General features: G+C 40.0%; 1 protein-coding gene across 1 annotated transcript; it reads right to left on the bottom strand.

Annotated features, from left to right (window-relative positions):
* Nucleotides 1-12,517: 12,517 nt before the first annotated feature.
* foxe3 (forkhead box E3) lies at nucleotides 12,518-15,007 on the bottom strand. Its single transcript, XM_072574252.1, has one exon. The coding sequence runs from the start codon at nucleotides 14,962-14,964 to the stop codon at nucleotides 13,735-13,737; it is 1,230 nt and encodes a 409-aa protein (XP_072430353.1). The 5' UTR covers nucleotides 14,965-15,007; the 3' UTR covers nucleotides 12,518-13,734.
* Nucleotides 15,008-17,343: the final 2,336 nt, after the last annotated feature.

Raw genomic sequence — 17,343 nt, 5'->3', positions numbered from 1 at the left:
CATGCCCGGGATCTGCTTTCACCTTTTTTATTGCACTGGAAGGTAAAGATCCTGCCTAATTTAGATGGGTACTTCCTTAGTATATACCAAGGTGCTGTAATGTTCAAAAGACTCTGAAGATAATTTAACAACATGCAGATTGTTGCACCCATTGTCATATCACAGAATTTCTTGTAGTTTTCTCCAAGATTACTTACTCTCTGACATATGGTTCCAGCCAGCAGCACATCATCAAGTCTGGCATTTGATTCCAAACAATGGTCCCATCCATCAGTCAGGCTTTCAGGTAGCTCATGGTTATGTAGCTTACTCATACCAACCTTTGTCCAACATTACTTTACCTTGCCCAGCTTTTTAACCATTGTTCCATGTAATTCAAGATTGCACATTTTGGGAGAATTTAAGTTGAATGTGCTTGAGAACTTCTGAGTTCTGAACAGCTTCCTGAAGAAGAATCATTTTAGATTTCTAGCACCTGTAGTATGTTGCTTTTATTTTTCCTGCCTATCATACATTGATTGTCGATCAAGACTGAAAATTTCATTTCATTTTCAGTCATTTCTGGGCTTTGTTCTTTTCTCACCTCACTTCTAACCATGATTGATGAGTTAAAGATACTATTACAACAAAATGTGAATCTTATAATTTTGCCAAAAGGAGTGATTATTCTGAAGTTTGAGAAGATTTTAGATTCCAGCAAAGAAGGAATAAGAAACTGATAAGGAAAGAAAAGAGAGAATCAAACTGAAAGGACTGCAGATACTATAAATCAGAAATGAAAACTGAGATTACTGGAAAAGCTCAGCAGCTCTGCCAGCATCTGTGGAGAGAAAGCAGAGCTAACGCTGACCCAAAATGACTCTGTTTTCTCTCAGATGCTGCCAGACCTGTTGAGCTTTTCCAGCAATTTGTGTTTTGTTTGTGAAGAGAAAAGAGAATATGAGTAAACTAAAAGGGACATTAAAATATTTTGTGAATGTTTTGATAGGTATGTAGAGGGAGGTGAAAGTACAGTGGGTAATGTCACCGATCCAGCATTCCAGCACTCCAGCTTAATGTTCAGCAATGTGAGTTAAATTATCACCATGAGGGACGATAAACTTGTATTTAATTTTTTTTAAAAATCTGACTATTTATCTAGCCCAATGTTGACTGTATAACCATTGTGGATTGTTGTAAAAACCCATATAGTTCACTAATTATCATGCAGGGAAGGAAATCTGCCAACTTCTCCAGACCCACAGTAGTTATTTCCAATCCACTTAGTGGCTTCGGTGAGGGACTGAGTGTGATATATCCAAGTTTGTTCATGATAGAAATATACTAGAAAAGTAAGTGGTGAAGAAGATACAAGAAGACTGCAGAGGGATATAAACGTGCTGTGTGACTGAGTAAGAATATTGAAGATAGAATACAATATAGTGAAGTGTGAAATTATCCATTTCAATCAGAAAAATTAAAACAAAACAGAATATTTTTTAAACGGTAAGTGCCTGGAAGATGTCTGCATTTTGGGAGACCTGGCTGTCCTTGTTCATGAATTACTGAAGGTTAGCATCAGGTACAGCAAGAACTTAGAAAGGCAATAATATATTAGTTTTTGCAAAAAGAGAGTGGAATGCAAGAGTAAATATATCTTATTACAGTTGTAAAGAACTGAGGACATCACACCTAAAGTACAGTCTGCAGTTTTGGTCTCCTTATTTAAGAAAAGACAAGTTGCACCAGAGGAAGTGTAACAAAGGTCACTGGACAGATTCCTAGGATGAGATTCCGCACTCTGGGTTAAATTGCGAAGACTAGTTCTATATTCCCTGAACTGTATATCAGTGAAAGGGGATTTAATTGAAGGATTAAAAATTCTTAAGGGTTTAACAGAATAAGTGTGGAGAAAGTACTTTCGCTGGCTAGGAAATCTGGAACATTGGCATACTCTGGGTTGGACACTTAGGACTCAGATAAGATGAAATTCCTTTACTCAAAGCTTTGTGAATCTGTGGAAGTCTCTACACAAGAGATATTTATGACCAATCAATGCATATCTTCAAGGTGGATATTGATTATTTTTGAGTACGAAGTGAATTGAAGCATTTGGAGATAATTTCATAACACCGGGTCAAGGCAGAAGACTAGTTTTGACCTGATTGAATAGTAGAATAGGAACAAAGGGTCAATGATCTTCGCTAACTAATTATGTTCTAATCATTTCCTCATCTCTCTTTCATAGACATTTTCTACTTTTTTCCAATGCCATTATTTATGGTGGTGGAGAAATCTATTTCTTATCTCTTACACACATGCTTCAAATTTGCCCAAGAGTTCCAAATTTGATTGAATATAAGTATTCACGAATGCATCCTTCATAAACAAGTTCAAATCAGTTCACTTCCTTCAATAGAATCCATTACATCATTAATAATGGACGCACTGGGATTAATTTGAATTTGCTGACTATGACAGTAATGACCTCAAAACCCTAACCACCTGACTGATAGTTTTATTCAATTTGCTTGTACCTACTTTGGACAGTGTTCCGTTGGATAATTTGGACACTTCATAAACATTTATATGTTTAGAGAACAAAGATTCTTCACTTCACATGCTCATAAATAGTTTCAAAATGCTCAGAGATGGTTCAGTACACACATATATCCAAATATTTGCAGGCCACACTCCCAAGTAGAACAGTTTTGGTTTCAGCCAGGTAGGAGCCAAGCAATATAAACAGAGTTCTGCCTGGCTGGAACCCAAGCTGCAGCTACAAGAGTCGTATATGTCTCAGTGTAACTATATCTTTAAGATTACAGTCTTATTTACATATAACTGATTATCATTTTCCTCCTTCACCCCCTAACCTAGAAAGGAGTAAAAGTAACTTGAAATTTTTTTACTACCCCAATTTGTATTTGGGATAAAATAGATACCCTGATGTCCTCTGTGATTTCTTTACAGTTTATGATGGTAAATTGATGAATTTTATTAATAGCCTGGATGAGAATTTAATGTAATAATATAATAGTCCACATTAAAGTATACATTTTGGAGCACTATTATTGATTAGCTCTGCATTTCCCGCACAACTAAATTGAACCTGACAGATTTTCCTTGCGATTACCCTGTACCACCTCAATTTCCTAACACTGTTATTTAAATGCTGAGAAATCAAATATTGTTGAAAAAACATTAAATTTTAACGAATGAACAAAGATGAAGCATGTGATCTCATCCAAGAGATATTACTAAAAGTTTGCACTCTATCTTGGGTAAACATCTTTGATTACGTAGTCATTTTTTTCAGAATACCAGCTAGAAGAGTATGCTTGCATGTTATTATTATTCACATTCCTCTGTCTCTGACTGACCGCAAACTTATATGTCATCTCTCTCTCACTGTCTATTTTTTCCAGCTGGCTGACTGTATTATGTTGGCCTCAACTGGATGTAAGAAAATTAAAACTCACCAGATATTTTACTCATCAGGAGTAACTGTGCACTTAAGTGTTGCCAGTAATTCAATATTTTGATACATTGTGGAATCCATGTAGTTTAATTGCTTGTGCCTGACATCTGCCCTTATGTAGTGATGCTGAAAAGTAATAACTCTTTTAAATGTGTAAGAGACTTGAACACAAGAACAGGCAGGTTAAAGTACAGGATAAATATGGTATTTCATTTATTTTTTAGGCTCATCTGAGTAATGAAGAAACAGTGAAGCAATTGTTATGACCATGCTACTAGTACTTGTTTGCATTGTCCAGTATTTTTATTTGTAGATTTTTACTGTTGATCAAATGTACAAAAGCTAATATTCAGATAATACAGTGGCTCAGTGGTTAGCACGGCTGCCTCACAGCAGCAGGGTCCCAGGTTCGATTCCAGCCTCAGGCGACTGTTTGGAGTTTGCACATTCTCTCCGTGTCTGCGTGGGTTTCCTCTGGGTGTTCCAGTTTCTTCCCACAGTCCAAAGATGCATAGGTCAGGTGAATTGGCCATGATAAATTGCCCACAGTATAAGGTGCTCTAGTCAGAGGGGGGGAGGGTTGGTGTGGACTGGTTGGGCTGAAGGGTCTGTTTCCACACTGTAGGGAATCTAGTCTAATAAAAATGTACAGAAAAGACAGTGTTGATAGCTTTAAGACATTGAAAGGTTGGGCAATAAGAATATCTAGCATTTAAATTCAAGGACAATGATTTTAAATTTGATGCACTGTAGTACAGTGAATGAGGATAGATTAACAAGCACAGAGGTGGAGGTAAGTTGAGCTTAATGTGCGGGATCAAATATGAAGCAGGGTTGAACAGTTGGAGATTATGCATGATGAATAGACAGATACCAGCAATTCAAGCACAGACCTTAGCAAAGGTATGTATAAGAATGGCAGCAGCAGATGTCTCAGATATAGACAGAGACAACATCAAGAAGGTAGGAATAAATGAAAGTCAGACTCAAGCAAGCCACCAATATTGTGAAATAATTGGTTGAGCCTAAGAAACTAATCAAGAAAATGAATGGAGAAGAATTTGCAGTAGACAGTACAGAAAGTAATCTCTGGCTTCAGAAGACTGAGCTGTGAGCATTACACTTTGGACAACTAATCTGACAGTAAATTGGCAGTTACTAGCAGAGAGATGACTTGGTTGATATTCAAGTTGTTTGTGGCAACCATGTCCTGCTTGTAGAAATCATTTATTGTGGGGCCATTATGTGAATGAGGAAAGGAAGGAAGCCAAGAGTAACTCACTGGGGACTTCAGACATGATAATGCCTGGGCAGATAGACAAAGCAGTAGTAGAGGATAACAAGACAGCAGCATTGATATACAGAAATGAGAAAATGCAAGGCAATGCAATTACTCGCAACAACAAAGAAGATGTATTAGAAAGAGAAATCTTGAACTTGAGATCATAGTTTCAAAATGGGGGATTAAAGCCAAAGTTGAAAAGGAATTTATTGTTTTAGGGGATTCTTAATCTTTGGAATAATCAACCCCGTCAAATAGTGGAGGCTGGTTCAATAAATATATATTTACAAGGATTGTAGGGATTTAGAGGCCAGACAGTTAAGTGAATTTAGGGCACAATCAGATCAACCAGGCTGAAGATGCTTAATGACCTACTCCTTCCCTTTTTTTTATGTTCTTCGGTAAATGTAAACTTTCCTGACTCGAGACATTCAGGAGTAAAATTAAATCTGAAAATTTATTTCTGCTACAGATGGAAAAAATCTAATTCAATTCTCACAAACCTCACATTTGCTAAAGTGAAATCCTTTTATATGTAATAGCTGGGAGAGCAAAATGTATGCAGTAACCAATTTCATACAAAATAACAAATGAGATTAAAAAAACAGACAAGTTTAATGATCCACTGCTCTAAATTACTGTCCTTACAGTGAAGGCAGAACATTATCTTCACTAGTTAGAGTTAGGGGAATAATATTGAAATCATAGTGTCTCTGGGTGGAATCTTATAGAGGCCTGAGTGACCAGGCTGATGGTGAGATGTGTGGCAGAATCAGGCGATGAGTGCAGCAAGGCCCATTTTGATGTCAAGATTATTTTCATTCATTTTTTTATGCCATGACAAAATTCTTACTAGGCAGCGACAAAAATCCAATTGATGGGGATTATTAATTGTTAACACCAGGTCATCTCATTAATATTCAGACTGACGTTTTGCCAAAATCACAAAACAAGAAAACAAATCAAGAAAAGGCAATAAGGGAGCTAGAGTGTGTATCTAGTGTTTTCAAGTCGCCATGTTCTTTGAATGACCTCTATGTTGGACATTAGGCATCAACATCCCAGGGCAAGATGTAAGATGGCACCTCACCAATACACTGGCAGGGCATTCATGAGGCATAGACTTCCATTGCAACATGCACCAGCAACTAGTATTAAGAAGGCTATGACAGGAACAATTAATGTGCAGAGACAGATACCCAGCACAAAGATTGCACCAGCTGCATCTCACACTGCTTTTTTGCTCTCTGAACACTTGCTCATTTTGTACCTACTTGTATGCTTATACCATTCCTGAAGAAGGGTTTATGCCCGAAACATCGATTCTCCTGTTTCTTGGATGCTGCCTGACCTGCTGCGCTTTTCTAGCAACACATTTTCAGCTTATACCGTACATGCCAAGCCTTGCCTTGCCTTACTTTGCCTTACCATGCTATGCCTGTTAGAACATTAGCAATTCAGCTTGAGTTGAAGACTTTCATTTTAAGGGCTATTTAATGCAGACAAACAGACACGTTACTTGTCAGTATTGAGCAATGCTTGGCTGGGTGGGAGACATCTTGTTGTATGGTACACCAAGAGTCGGATGAATTCCTAAAACATTGCCAGCTGCCCGCGTAGCACACACACTGCACATTAATTCAACAAAATGGCTATATCATAAACTGGTGCAGGATAGTCCTCAGTCTCGTCAAGGTGGACCCCTGTTTGTTGGGTGTCCTGGTAATGTCAGTCAGGAGTACAGCCTGCGCACAGCCCAGGGACTCTGAAGTGATAATGCTCATGGACAGGGGATCTTTCCAAGTCCAAGCAGGGAGTATTAATCCATCAATCCAATAGGAGTAGCAGCAGCGTAAGCCCAGAAACATGCTTGTGTATCTGGTGTGTTTGACAGTCCACAAGTCTTACAAAGCCAGTTAGTGGGGGACAAAGGCTAGTCACTGAGACGATGGCTTATGACCATTGCACAACAATCTGACCAATGCAGAGCACAATTATAATGCTGCCCATGCTTCCGGTAGAGCCATTATGAAGCAGAATATAGAACTGCTGAAGATGCACTTCCTGTCTGGGGTGGACACTCTTAAGTATAGTCTGGATTGAATGTGTATATCATTCTGGTGTCCTGTGCTCTGCACAATTTCATCAGGCAATGGAGATGACATCCTGGATGCAAAGGAATTTGGGGAACAGGACCAATCTTCCAACAAGTAACAGGAAACTAATGTTGTCCTTGATAGAGCTCAGCTATATCAGGCACTACAAGCCAGATGGAACTTTATTGAAACCTGCTTGCAATAGATGAGAGCTGCTCACAGCAAACAGTGTTGACTGTAACATTTTTGGTCATGGTGCCAAATCTGGTTGGTATTGTGGGACACGCTGCTGGCTTCATTTCTGTTCCCTTTTCCTTTCTGTAAATGAAAGCTCACATTTGTGTTTGCAGATGTCCAATACTTACCTAAAAGTGAAATTCCCCATCTCAATCATGACAAGCTGCAGATCTCCAATGGGTTTTGGCAGGAGGATAGTGCTGATTCAGATGGTGTTTAGACGGGATATAGCCTCAGGACAGGTAAAGTGTGTGGCCTGTTGGTTAAACAGTAACTAGGGTAAGTGAGTAACAGCCATGTTGGCTATGTGTCATCAGCAGAATGGCTTTATAGTTGATGTGCCATGCCATTGCTGGTAAGGAGCATGTCCAGGGCGTCAGCAGTTGTCCAGCTGCACAGCAGCCTTTCAAAGATGGTCCAGGTGCAAAGCATGCTGGTGTTTTGGCAGATATATGCTCAGTGGCACATTGCTGAGGGAATGGCAGGTGGTAAGATGAGGCAAAAATAGATGTGAGAGACACAACTGGTGTGGTATGATTAACTAATTTTTTAGATTTGATTACATTACAGTGTGGAAACAGGCCCTTCGGCCCAACAAGTCCACACCGACCCGCCGAAGCGCAACCCACCCATACCCCTGCATTTACCCCTTACCTAACACTATGGGCAATTTAGCATGGCCAATTCACCTGACCTGCACATCTTTGGACTGTGGGAGGAAACCGGAGCACCTGGAGGAAACCCACGCAGACACGGGAAGAACGTGCAAACTCCACACAGTCAGTCGCCTGAGCCGAGAATTGAACCCAGGTCTCTGGCGCTGTGAGGCAACAGTGCTAACCACTGTGCCACCGTGCCGCCCATGTGGTGAGTTTGATAAAATACGATGGGAGAACTCATTATGACTCATGGTGAGAAACTGACCCAAAAATATTTGTTCTTTACATTTTGCCCTAAAAGAATCAAACTGCCAAATTCCACATTTGCACTGAACTATTGGGAACCTGCATTAAACAATCCAGTTTGGAGATTTATTCTGCTGTGTACTGACTTCATTTATATAACCCTTTAATATTGCTGGGAAGTGGTAACCACATCACACTGAAGATAAACTTCAAACTACCTTCAAGGAAAAAGCATATTACTTATATCTAAAAGAAATGCATTCTTAGCAATGATACTGCTTTCAGTGGAGAAAATAAATCTTTTTCCACGTGCTCTTCATCAAATTCTGCTATTTAATCTCTTTCTAAAAAGGGATGTTATCATTTAAGCATTTCTAATATTATTACTACTATTATCTAATACTTCTATTATTTCAAACTGAGGCATGATCCAAGGGAGAATTGTATGAGAATCATCTGAGCACCAGGCTTCTAAATTACAAAATTGGAGGAAAAATAATTCTAGTCTTTATGTCCTCAAAACCAATTATTCTTTTATTTACTTCAAATTAATCTAATTGTCCTAAAAATCTGTTCTTGTCATCCCACTAAAGATAATCCAAAAATGAAAAACCAGCAGATTTATCAAGTTGTTACAGATATCAGCCAGAGGAATTTGAGTCATTATTCAACAGTCTACACCATAAATCAATTAATTTTCAGTTAATTATTAGGATAATGGCCAAGTCCAAAGAAAACTACATCCAGAAGCATACATTTTGTAATGATATTCAATAATGGTTTTAACAACATTCCAGAGGACTTCCTGTCCACGGTATTAGGTACAGTACAATGACTTTTGTTCCATAATAACAAATGGAGTAGCTTGCACTTGGTTTTGTATAAAAACAGAGTCCTCAGATTTAATTTGTGTTGGTGATATGCTGTGAACTGTACGGTTTATATGAAATACAACAAAACAGAAACAAGTTGATCATGTAGAGGAACATCGTAAGATAATGCATGAAGTTAATACCTATGTACTGGTGGAAAATATGGAATAGGCAAGCATTATTTTCATGAACTCAGGCACTGCCTAAACTCATGACACTGTAGAACCTTTATGCCTCCATGAACAGAACAGCTACTGGCTTTTAAACAAAGTAACCATTGCTGTTGTTAAGATCAGGCATAATATATGGTTTTTAAACAAATGATCCATTGCTACTTTCATGATCAAGCATAATATATGGTTTATAGATGAGTGTTTAACCATTTTTATGTTGGTGTAGTCAGGAGGAAAAGAAAAGCGCTGTATTATTTAAATGGAGAGAGATGGCAGAACTTGGTGCAGAGGAAATTACATTTTGATGTATATGAACTACAAAATGTTGTTATACAAATAGAACAATTTATTAGGAAGGAAATGGAGTGTTGGTGTGATGAGTGGGTTATAAAAGTATGGAAGGTTTACTTCAGATGAAGAGAGCCTTGGTGAAATTACATCTGATCTACTCTGTACAGTTATGAAACTTTTTAGTTGAAAAAGCATATCATTTTAGGAGAAACAGTTCAAACAATGTAAAATGCATTGACCTTTATCCATTAGAATTTAGACAAAAGAGCCATAAACAATCCTGAGGGAGTTTGAGAGGGTGGATACCAGGAGGATTGTCTAACAGGTGGAATTCATTTCCCAAGAAACAAACTTTAAGTATGTGTCCAAGACATGGTGTGCAAATTGCTTGTGAAAAACAACTAATAGAACTTCAACATGAATGTGAAACAAAATAACTCCTCACACACACTCAAACCCCTGCCTAAACCTGTTTGAATCTCTACAGTTTGGAAGCAGGCCATTTGGCCCTTCAAGTCCACTTGACCCTCCAAAGAGCATCCCACCCAAAACCACTCCCAATTACTCTATCCCTGTAACCCTGCATTTCCCATGACTAACCCACCTAGCCTACACAATCCTGGATACTATGGGCAATTTAGCATGGCAAATCCACCTAAACTGCACATATCTGGATGGTGGAAGGAAACCATAAGACATAGGAGCAGAAGTTAGGGCATTCAGCCCATCGAGTCTGTTCCATCATACAATCACAGCTGATAAGTTTCTCAACCCCATTCTCCCTGTAACCCTTGATCCCCTTGACAATCAAGAACTTATTGATCTTAGTCTTAAATACACTCAATGACCTTGCATCCATAGCCTTCTGTGGCATTGAATTCCATAGATTCACCACACTCTGGCTGAAAAATGTGTGCAAACACATCAAGAATGTGCAAACTCCACATAGACAATTGCCCAAGGGTGGAATTGAACTGAGGCCCATGGCACTGTGAGGCAGTAGTACCTACTAAGCCACCATGCCGAGCTAACACTCTCAGTTGTGTGTGTGTGTGGGAGGGGGGGGGGGGGGGGGGGTCAGTTAGCTAGACTGTTGGTTTGTGAAGCAGTGTGATGCCAACAGTGTGGGCTCAATCCCCACACTAGCCAAGGTTACCACGCACGACTCTCCTTCCCAATCTCTCCCCTTGCTTGAGGTGTGGTTAAATCACCACCATAGCTCCCTATGGTCTGGTAAGACTATGGCGACTTGAATTGATCACGTCTGTACTTTGTGGAAGGTAACTGGTCTTTCTTATCTTTTTAAATTGGGACTGATCAGCAAATGTTGCTGCCCTCCCAGCGGTGCCCTGTGAAACGAAGAAGCAAAATCCTATGTTATCCAGCTTTCGTTTCCCCTCACCTTGCAAAATTATTACTCTTTAATTTAAAATGTATTTAAAAAAAATTCTTAAAACCTTTTTGGGAATGCATTAATATTCATATCAAACATTTACTCGGTGCAACAAGGATTCTGCTTAAAACCTGTCGAACATTTCCAGTTTCATAAGAATTAGATGATTTATGAATGTCCTTGCGTAAGAATGTCTGTCCAAATGTCTGTCGGCGTGAGCAGAACAGCAAACACGTTCAATGAAGATGACCATCAGTGACACAAAAGCCTCTGTCAGACATCCTGAGCGGTTGTGGCTCCATAACCACTTGAGGTGAAACTGGAACTGAGAACAGTAACTGAGGGTGAAAATGCAGGAAACTTCCCAAGAACGCACCGGATTCTGCCTCACTCTGAACGAAATAAATGGTCTCAACAATCATCAATCAATTGGGTTATAAGCGATATAATAGGTTGAGCTCTTTGTTTCGTTATAAACAACTTACAGCCGATTCCGACGGGGACAGAGCAACCTTCGAAGTACCGCCGATTGCTACCGTATTTAATCGAATCGAACGAAACGATTGCCGCCCATTTAATTTAAAATCGAGAGTGCAAACATATAGAACGCTTGAGGGCAACAACTTTGTGATTTTTTTTTATTTGACCAGTTTGTATTTGATAATTGGACAAAAGATGCTCGGGGATTTACTAACTTCAGATATTGACAATGCGATCGAAAGTTTGGAAAGTTAAAAGTAGGATTAATTTTAAACATTGGTCATTGAATAAAAGCACTACATACGCATTCAAGGAATGAATGGGGACATGTATACATGAGCCAGTGTTGGGAGTGTTTTGTCTGTTTGTCGCTTTTTATCAGGACTATTATTCAACGGCATGTGTCCAATGTGCTGTTCCAGGGTTATCGAAGTTTCTTCCACTAACGTTGAGCCGCTCCAGTCCAAGGCTACAAAATGAATTTGCAGTTTGTGCATTCATTTTTTTAAAAATAACTCTGCGTGTTAGTACGTTAAATGTTATATCAGGACAATCTCTTGATGCTACCAGATGCTGGATTACATTTAAACACTTGAGCGTGACCCTTAACACAGCCGGTCAATGTGAAAGGTACTGCGGTTCACAAAGCAATTTTTATTTTCTGGAAATTGGTTCAGGGCGCTTTTTTTAAAAAAAAGTCAACTCCACGATATAAGGTTGAAATTCACACAACACCAGGTTATAGTCCAACAGGTTTAAATGGAAGCACTAGCTTTCGGAGCGCTGCTCCTTCAGCAGGACAACTACCTGATGAAGGAGCGACGCTCCCAAAGTTCGTGATTCCAATTAAACCTGTTGGACTATAACCTGGTGTGTGATTTTCAACTTTGTACACACCCAGTTCAACACCAGCACCTCCAAATCATGGCCATTATATAAGGACCCTGGTCCAGGCCGATCACAGTTACAATATGACATAAGTGCAAGTTGTTAATGTTGTAAACTTTACTACACCCAGGGAAATCCTTTTTCTATCTCGCTAAGCAATCTGAGGACATTGTAAACAACGACAGGTTTGCATTAACCAGGTGTTATAAAACAAAGACTGTGTCATCTTCAGCGTAATTAGAAAAACAAATGTCACCACTACAGACAATAGGATTTCGACCCGTGCCTAATTCGATCAGCGGCTTGGTGCTGTGCAAATCCTTCATAATTATTTTAGCAGAGCAAATTACAGATTAACAGTTTGACAAGAACGATCTATTCAGGGAATGGGATGCCTCAAATGTATACTTTCAAAATACAGTTTCAGTACAACCTTTTCGAATTAAATCGCCAATATTACCCATATGACGTAGTTTCACTGATAAGACAAAGAACTGGGTTAAAAAAAATCACACAAGACCAGTTTATAGTCCAACAGGTTTAATTGGAAGCACACTAGTTTTCTGAGCGTCGCTCCTTCATCAGGTGATATAAATTCTGTGTTTTAGGATTGAGTCCTCCACTATTACCTGCTTGTGTCTTGTGTGATTTTTTAACTTTGTACACCTCAGTCCAACACCGGCATCTCCAAATCATGACAAAGAACTGGAGACTCATTGTCAGACTGGACGTATTTCCATAATTTTAAAATTGAGTATTTAAAAAAAACAATCTCGTGCAACGACTTTTATTTATTCTACTGTCCTTATTTCATTTCTTACTAGTTTCAGCTACATCCGGGTTCATTTTGCAAACACATGCCTACAGGCAAGTATACGAAGCCATTGTAAATTCCAGACTATTCAGTACCTGGTTATAAAATAGAACCCCCTCTAAAAAGAAGCAGAAATGCCTGCAGCTCCGTTACTTTGATTTTCTCCGTAAATGTAGCTTTCTAGTGGACAACTGATTCATAAAACTGATTGAACATACTTCATTCACGTTTCTTCACTGCTCCGAGTACTAACTCATGATTGTAGGTCAACATTATGCTGTCTGGGAAGAATGTATTGTCAACAGTACCATTACTGTCTATCCATAAGCAAAACGAGGCCTCTGGTGTGCTTCTAAGCAAAGATTTTAATACACTGTCCGAAGAGCGTTGTTTCCAAAAGAGAACAACAATTTCCTTTCACATAAAATGTAATATATGTATATTTTCGTCGTTTCCGATAAGAACTAATTAAAAAGTGCTGCATCTAATACAGCGGTTAACACAAACTCAACGATAAATATCTTCTCGTCGAAACACATAAAGAATACCGCACAGTATGTGGTGAAACTGGTTCTGAACGAAACCTGTTGACAAATGATGACAGATGTGTATGGTTCCCTGACAAAATCAATCCTGTTTGTACTGAAATGTATGTTCTTATGGTGGTGAACACAATTCTGGTGTGAAAACACAATGATACAGGTTAATTCATGGAAGGAGAAGAAAGACGATGAAGTTTGGTACTACAGTTTGGAATAAATATGTAAAAGAGCTAACCTCGACTCGTTTTGTGGAAAAAAGAGAAATGTCACTTTTACTGCTTCTCTCATAAAAGCAAACATTCTACATGAATCTTTCAAGTCCAGGCGCATAATTGGTTTGCCTCATATAAGAGGTATTGCTATTGAACTGAGTCAGCCCATTCACTTGATGGCCAGATAAAGCCAAAAGCTGGTCAGAGTGATCGGAGCAGCTATTTGCTCTCACGGACGGTATGGCGAGCCGATTTGAAGGACAATACATCTGGGTATGATTGGGCGAGTAGTTGGCCTGGGACATAGCTAAATGGGGAGGGGATGTAGAATAGCAGTAGGTCATGTTGGAAGTCACGCTGTTGGAAGACCTGTTCAAAATGGCCCCCATCCCAGTGGGGCTTACGGGTTGTGTCTGGTAATTATCTGTACCGCCAACTGAACAACTGGCCATTGCTCCGAGCTCCCCATTTCCGTGAGAGTTCAAATCAATGCCTGACGAGGCCTGCAGTACAGACTGTTGACTGATGAGATTGTCAATACTGAACATCCTGTTCTGAGCCTGGCTGACTGCTGAGCTTTGGTAGTGATGTAACACGGCTGGATGATGAGGGGGAGCAGTGTGCACTTGGGGGCTGTAGCCAGAGCCCACACTTGGATAGAGTGGATTGGGGTAAGAGGGACGCCCAACTGGGGGTGGGGTGAAGGCGCTGGAGTTTTGCATGTAGCCTGGATAGGTGGTGATGTCTGAGCGCTTGAAACGTTTCCTCCGGCGTAAGAAGCTGCCGTTATCGAACATGTCTTCAGCCGCCGGATCCAGGCTCCAGTAGTTACCTTTCCCCGGGCGGCCAGGCTCCCGGGGAATTTTGACAAAACAATCATTGAGAGTCAGGTTGTGTCGAATGGAATTCTGCCACTTCTTGGAATTTTCCCGGTAGAATGGGAACCGGTCCATGATGAACTTGTAGATACCTCCAAGGGTCAGTTTCCTTTCGGGCGAGTTGGCGATGGCCATGGCGATCAGTGCGATGTAACTGTAAGGCGGTTTCCCACGCTGGATCGGCCGCTTCCTCCTCCTCCCTCCAGAGCTCGGTAGCAGGCCCTCAATCTCGGCACCGTTCCCGTCATCTCCCTCCGCGCTCGGGCTGGTGCTTCTCGGCTCCGATTTGACCATCACCTCCTCCTTACCGGGAGAGCCCAGGGACACATCCGCCGAGCTCTCCAGCGGACTGGAAGCGCAGGAAGCTTCATTGGAGGACTGCTGGGACTCAGCAGTCATGCTGCATATGCCGGGAAAGTAGGAAATATCGGCGAGATTCATAAACTGCAGCCTGCGGTTCGCTCTGTGCACTGTCTGCTGTGGGTTTGCAGTTCGGGAGAGTGGCTATCAGGTGCTGAACTGACGCCACCTGGCTTATATGTCAGACCTAAAGGAGTCTGGCGCCACCCTGTTTACCCTCATTGTGTCAAAGCTTTGAAATGAGCGTGCCCACCCACCTTCCCGAAAATCTCTCCAAATAGGTACACAAAATGCTAGCAATCCCGCTTAAAGTCTGATCCGAATCTTCACTGTCGAATTCAGTGGAACTAGTCATCACGGACAGTCGCTAGAGAGTTTAAAAAGGTGCTGTGTCAATGAAGCTGCTGCACTGTTTAAGTATATTGATTCTGCAATTCTACTTACTAGTTCCACTGTGAGCACGCAGCTTCTTAAAAATATATACTGTGCATTCGAATTATTGCGTTCAATGCACTTAATGTTGTTTTAACTTGACTGTAATTAACGAGTTGACTAAATAAATATTTACTTAAATCCTCGGAATCTTGACCCATCGGACGGACGGATAACGTGCTGTGGAACGTCGATTGCAGCAAAATTACAAAGTCCTTTACCGTCACTTGTAAAGTTATCCATTGCCATTGCACACCGAAATTATATCACCATTTAGCAGACAATCCGTTGAATTTTTTCGATGTGGGTTGAATATTAGTTTGTAAAAATGCATGGGAGGTAAAAAGATTATAACCATTCATTTACCGTGTTAGTTTACCAGCTCTCATCGAGCGAAAACAAATCGCAACCCATTTAAAACGGAATTAAAGTATTACATTTCAGAAACTAAAATAAAATATACCCTTTCGCTCCCTTTAATACTTAAGCAATGAATTGAATAATACAGATGTTAACTGAAGGGCACGTGTGGGCAGTATTTCGCCCAGAGTAATCGAGGCTAATATTTAATAAGGTTAGCAGCTGTCGAGAGGTGAGATTTTATTCGATTCTACATCGAAATGAAAAAGCTTTAGAATCAGAACTTCAGTTTGTTTGGAACTGGGAATTAAACAGTGGAACAAATGTATTTTAAATTCTCTCGGCAAATCAACGACACTTTAATCAAATCAACGACGCGATTTTAACTTTATACTAATTACTGTCAATTGTTGAAGTTGAATTTGATTGGGGATGTTTGTGTGAATGGTTAATACCATTCTTCCCTACTTCAACAATTTAGCTACAACACCGGTAATATTTATTTTAAAATGTAATATCTCGAATCAGGCAGAATGAAACAAGAAAGAGAGTTGGGAGAAATCACAAATTAAAACGAGTTTCGTATATTTAAAAATATGTACAGATTTCAAAGCAGATCATACGTTTCCTAATCAGAAGCAACACGGGCTGCAGAAACGAGTCACAATGGGGGATTGCTAAGGTGCACACAGCTTTTAGCGTTTGGAGACACTTACTTCCGGAGTTTGGCCTCGGTTTATACCGGGATTGTTGCCTCTGCAAAGTAATTAGTTTTATAACTCAACTCGTTTCAACGGAGAAAAGTACATGGACATTTCCTTCTTCCCTTAAAGCAAATCTTCCCCTCTTTAACTGCGCGGATGGTGCTGTGTTTTGACAACTGAGACTCTCTGTTTCTCAGGTGGACTAACCGACTGTTTTGTCCAAATCCCAGACAATCGCAAGACGTTTGGATCAGGCCATCCGCACCAGGGAACTCAAGTGACCGGTGTATCCCTGGAGAAAGGTGGTTGCTGGCTAAGGTGAAAAGTGAGACCTGGTGTCTGAAGAACACATTTCGGAGACACATCACACTAATACAAGGAAGACCTTTTGAAATGTACGATTAAAAATATGTAGGCGATAACCCGGTACAAACGGGCGCTGAATAGTTTGCGTTCAATTCATTTATAGGTTCTCGAAAGTAACACAATTTAAACACTTGCACTTAACATACATCGATAACGGAAAATATACACGTTAATGCTGTTTTATAAGAATGAATTATATACAGATTATTGTTGATTATATCGAATCTGTTTCGTGGAACTGCAAACATTTAACCCAGGTTTTTTTTGTCCGGTGAATGTGGTCGGTTTTTAAGTCAGGTTGGTATTTTACTTTTGTAAGACCTGTCAAATATTTCATGAGAAATAAAACCAAAAACAGGAAGTGCTGGAGAAACTCAGCAGCTCTGGCAGTATCTGTGGAGAAAGAAAGTCAACATTTGGTGCAGACCTGACTCTTCTTCAAAATATTTAATCGGGCTGTTAGTGAAACTTGCACTTCTTCCGCCCACAGGAGGAGGCGATGGGATTCGGCAGCAACTAACCCAGTCAAAATATCATTGCGCAGCGATATACCGAACATAGTCAGTGTAAAAGGAATTCCTTAAGTTATATAGATATA

Source organism: Chiloscyllium punctatum, chromosome 7 (genome assembly GCF_047496795.1).
Source record: "Chiloscyllium punctatum isolate Juve2018m chromosome 7, sChiPun1.3, whole genome shotgun sequence".
Taxonomy (NCBI): Eukaryota; Metazoa; Chordata; class Chondrichthyes; order Orectolobiformes; family Hemiscylliidae; genus Chiloscyllium; species Chiloscyllium punctatum.
The sequence above is the reverse complement of the archived record's forward strand: the minus strand, read 5'-3'. Positions and strand labels throughout refer to the sequence as shown.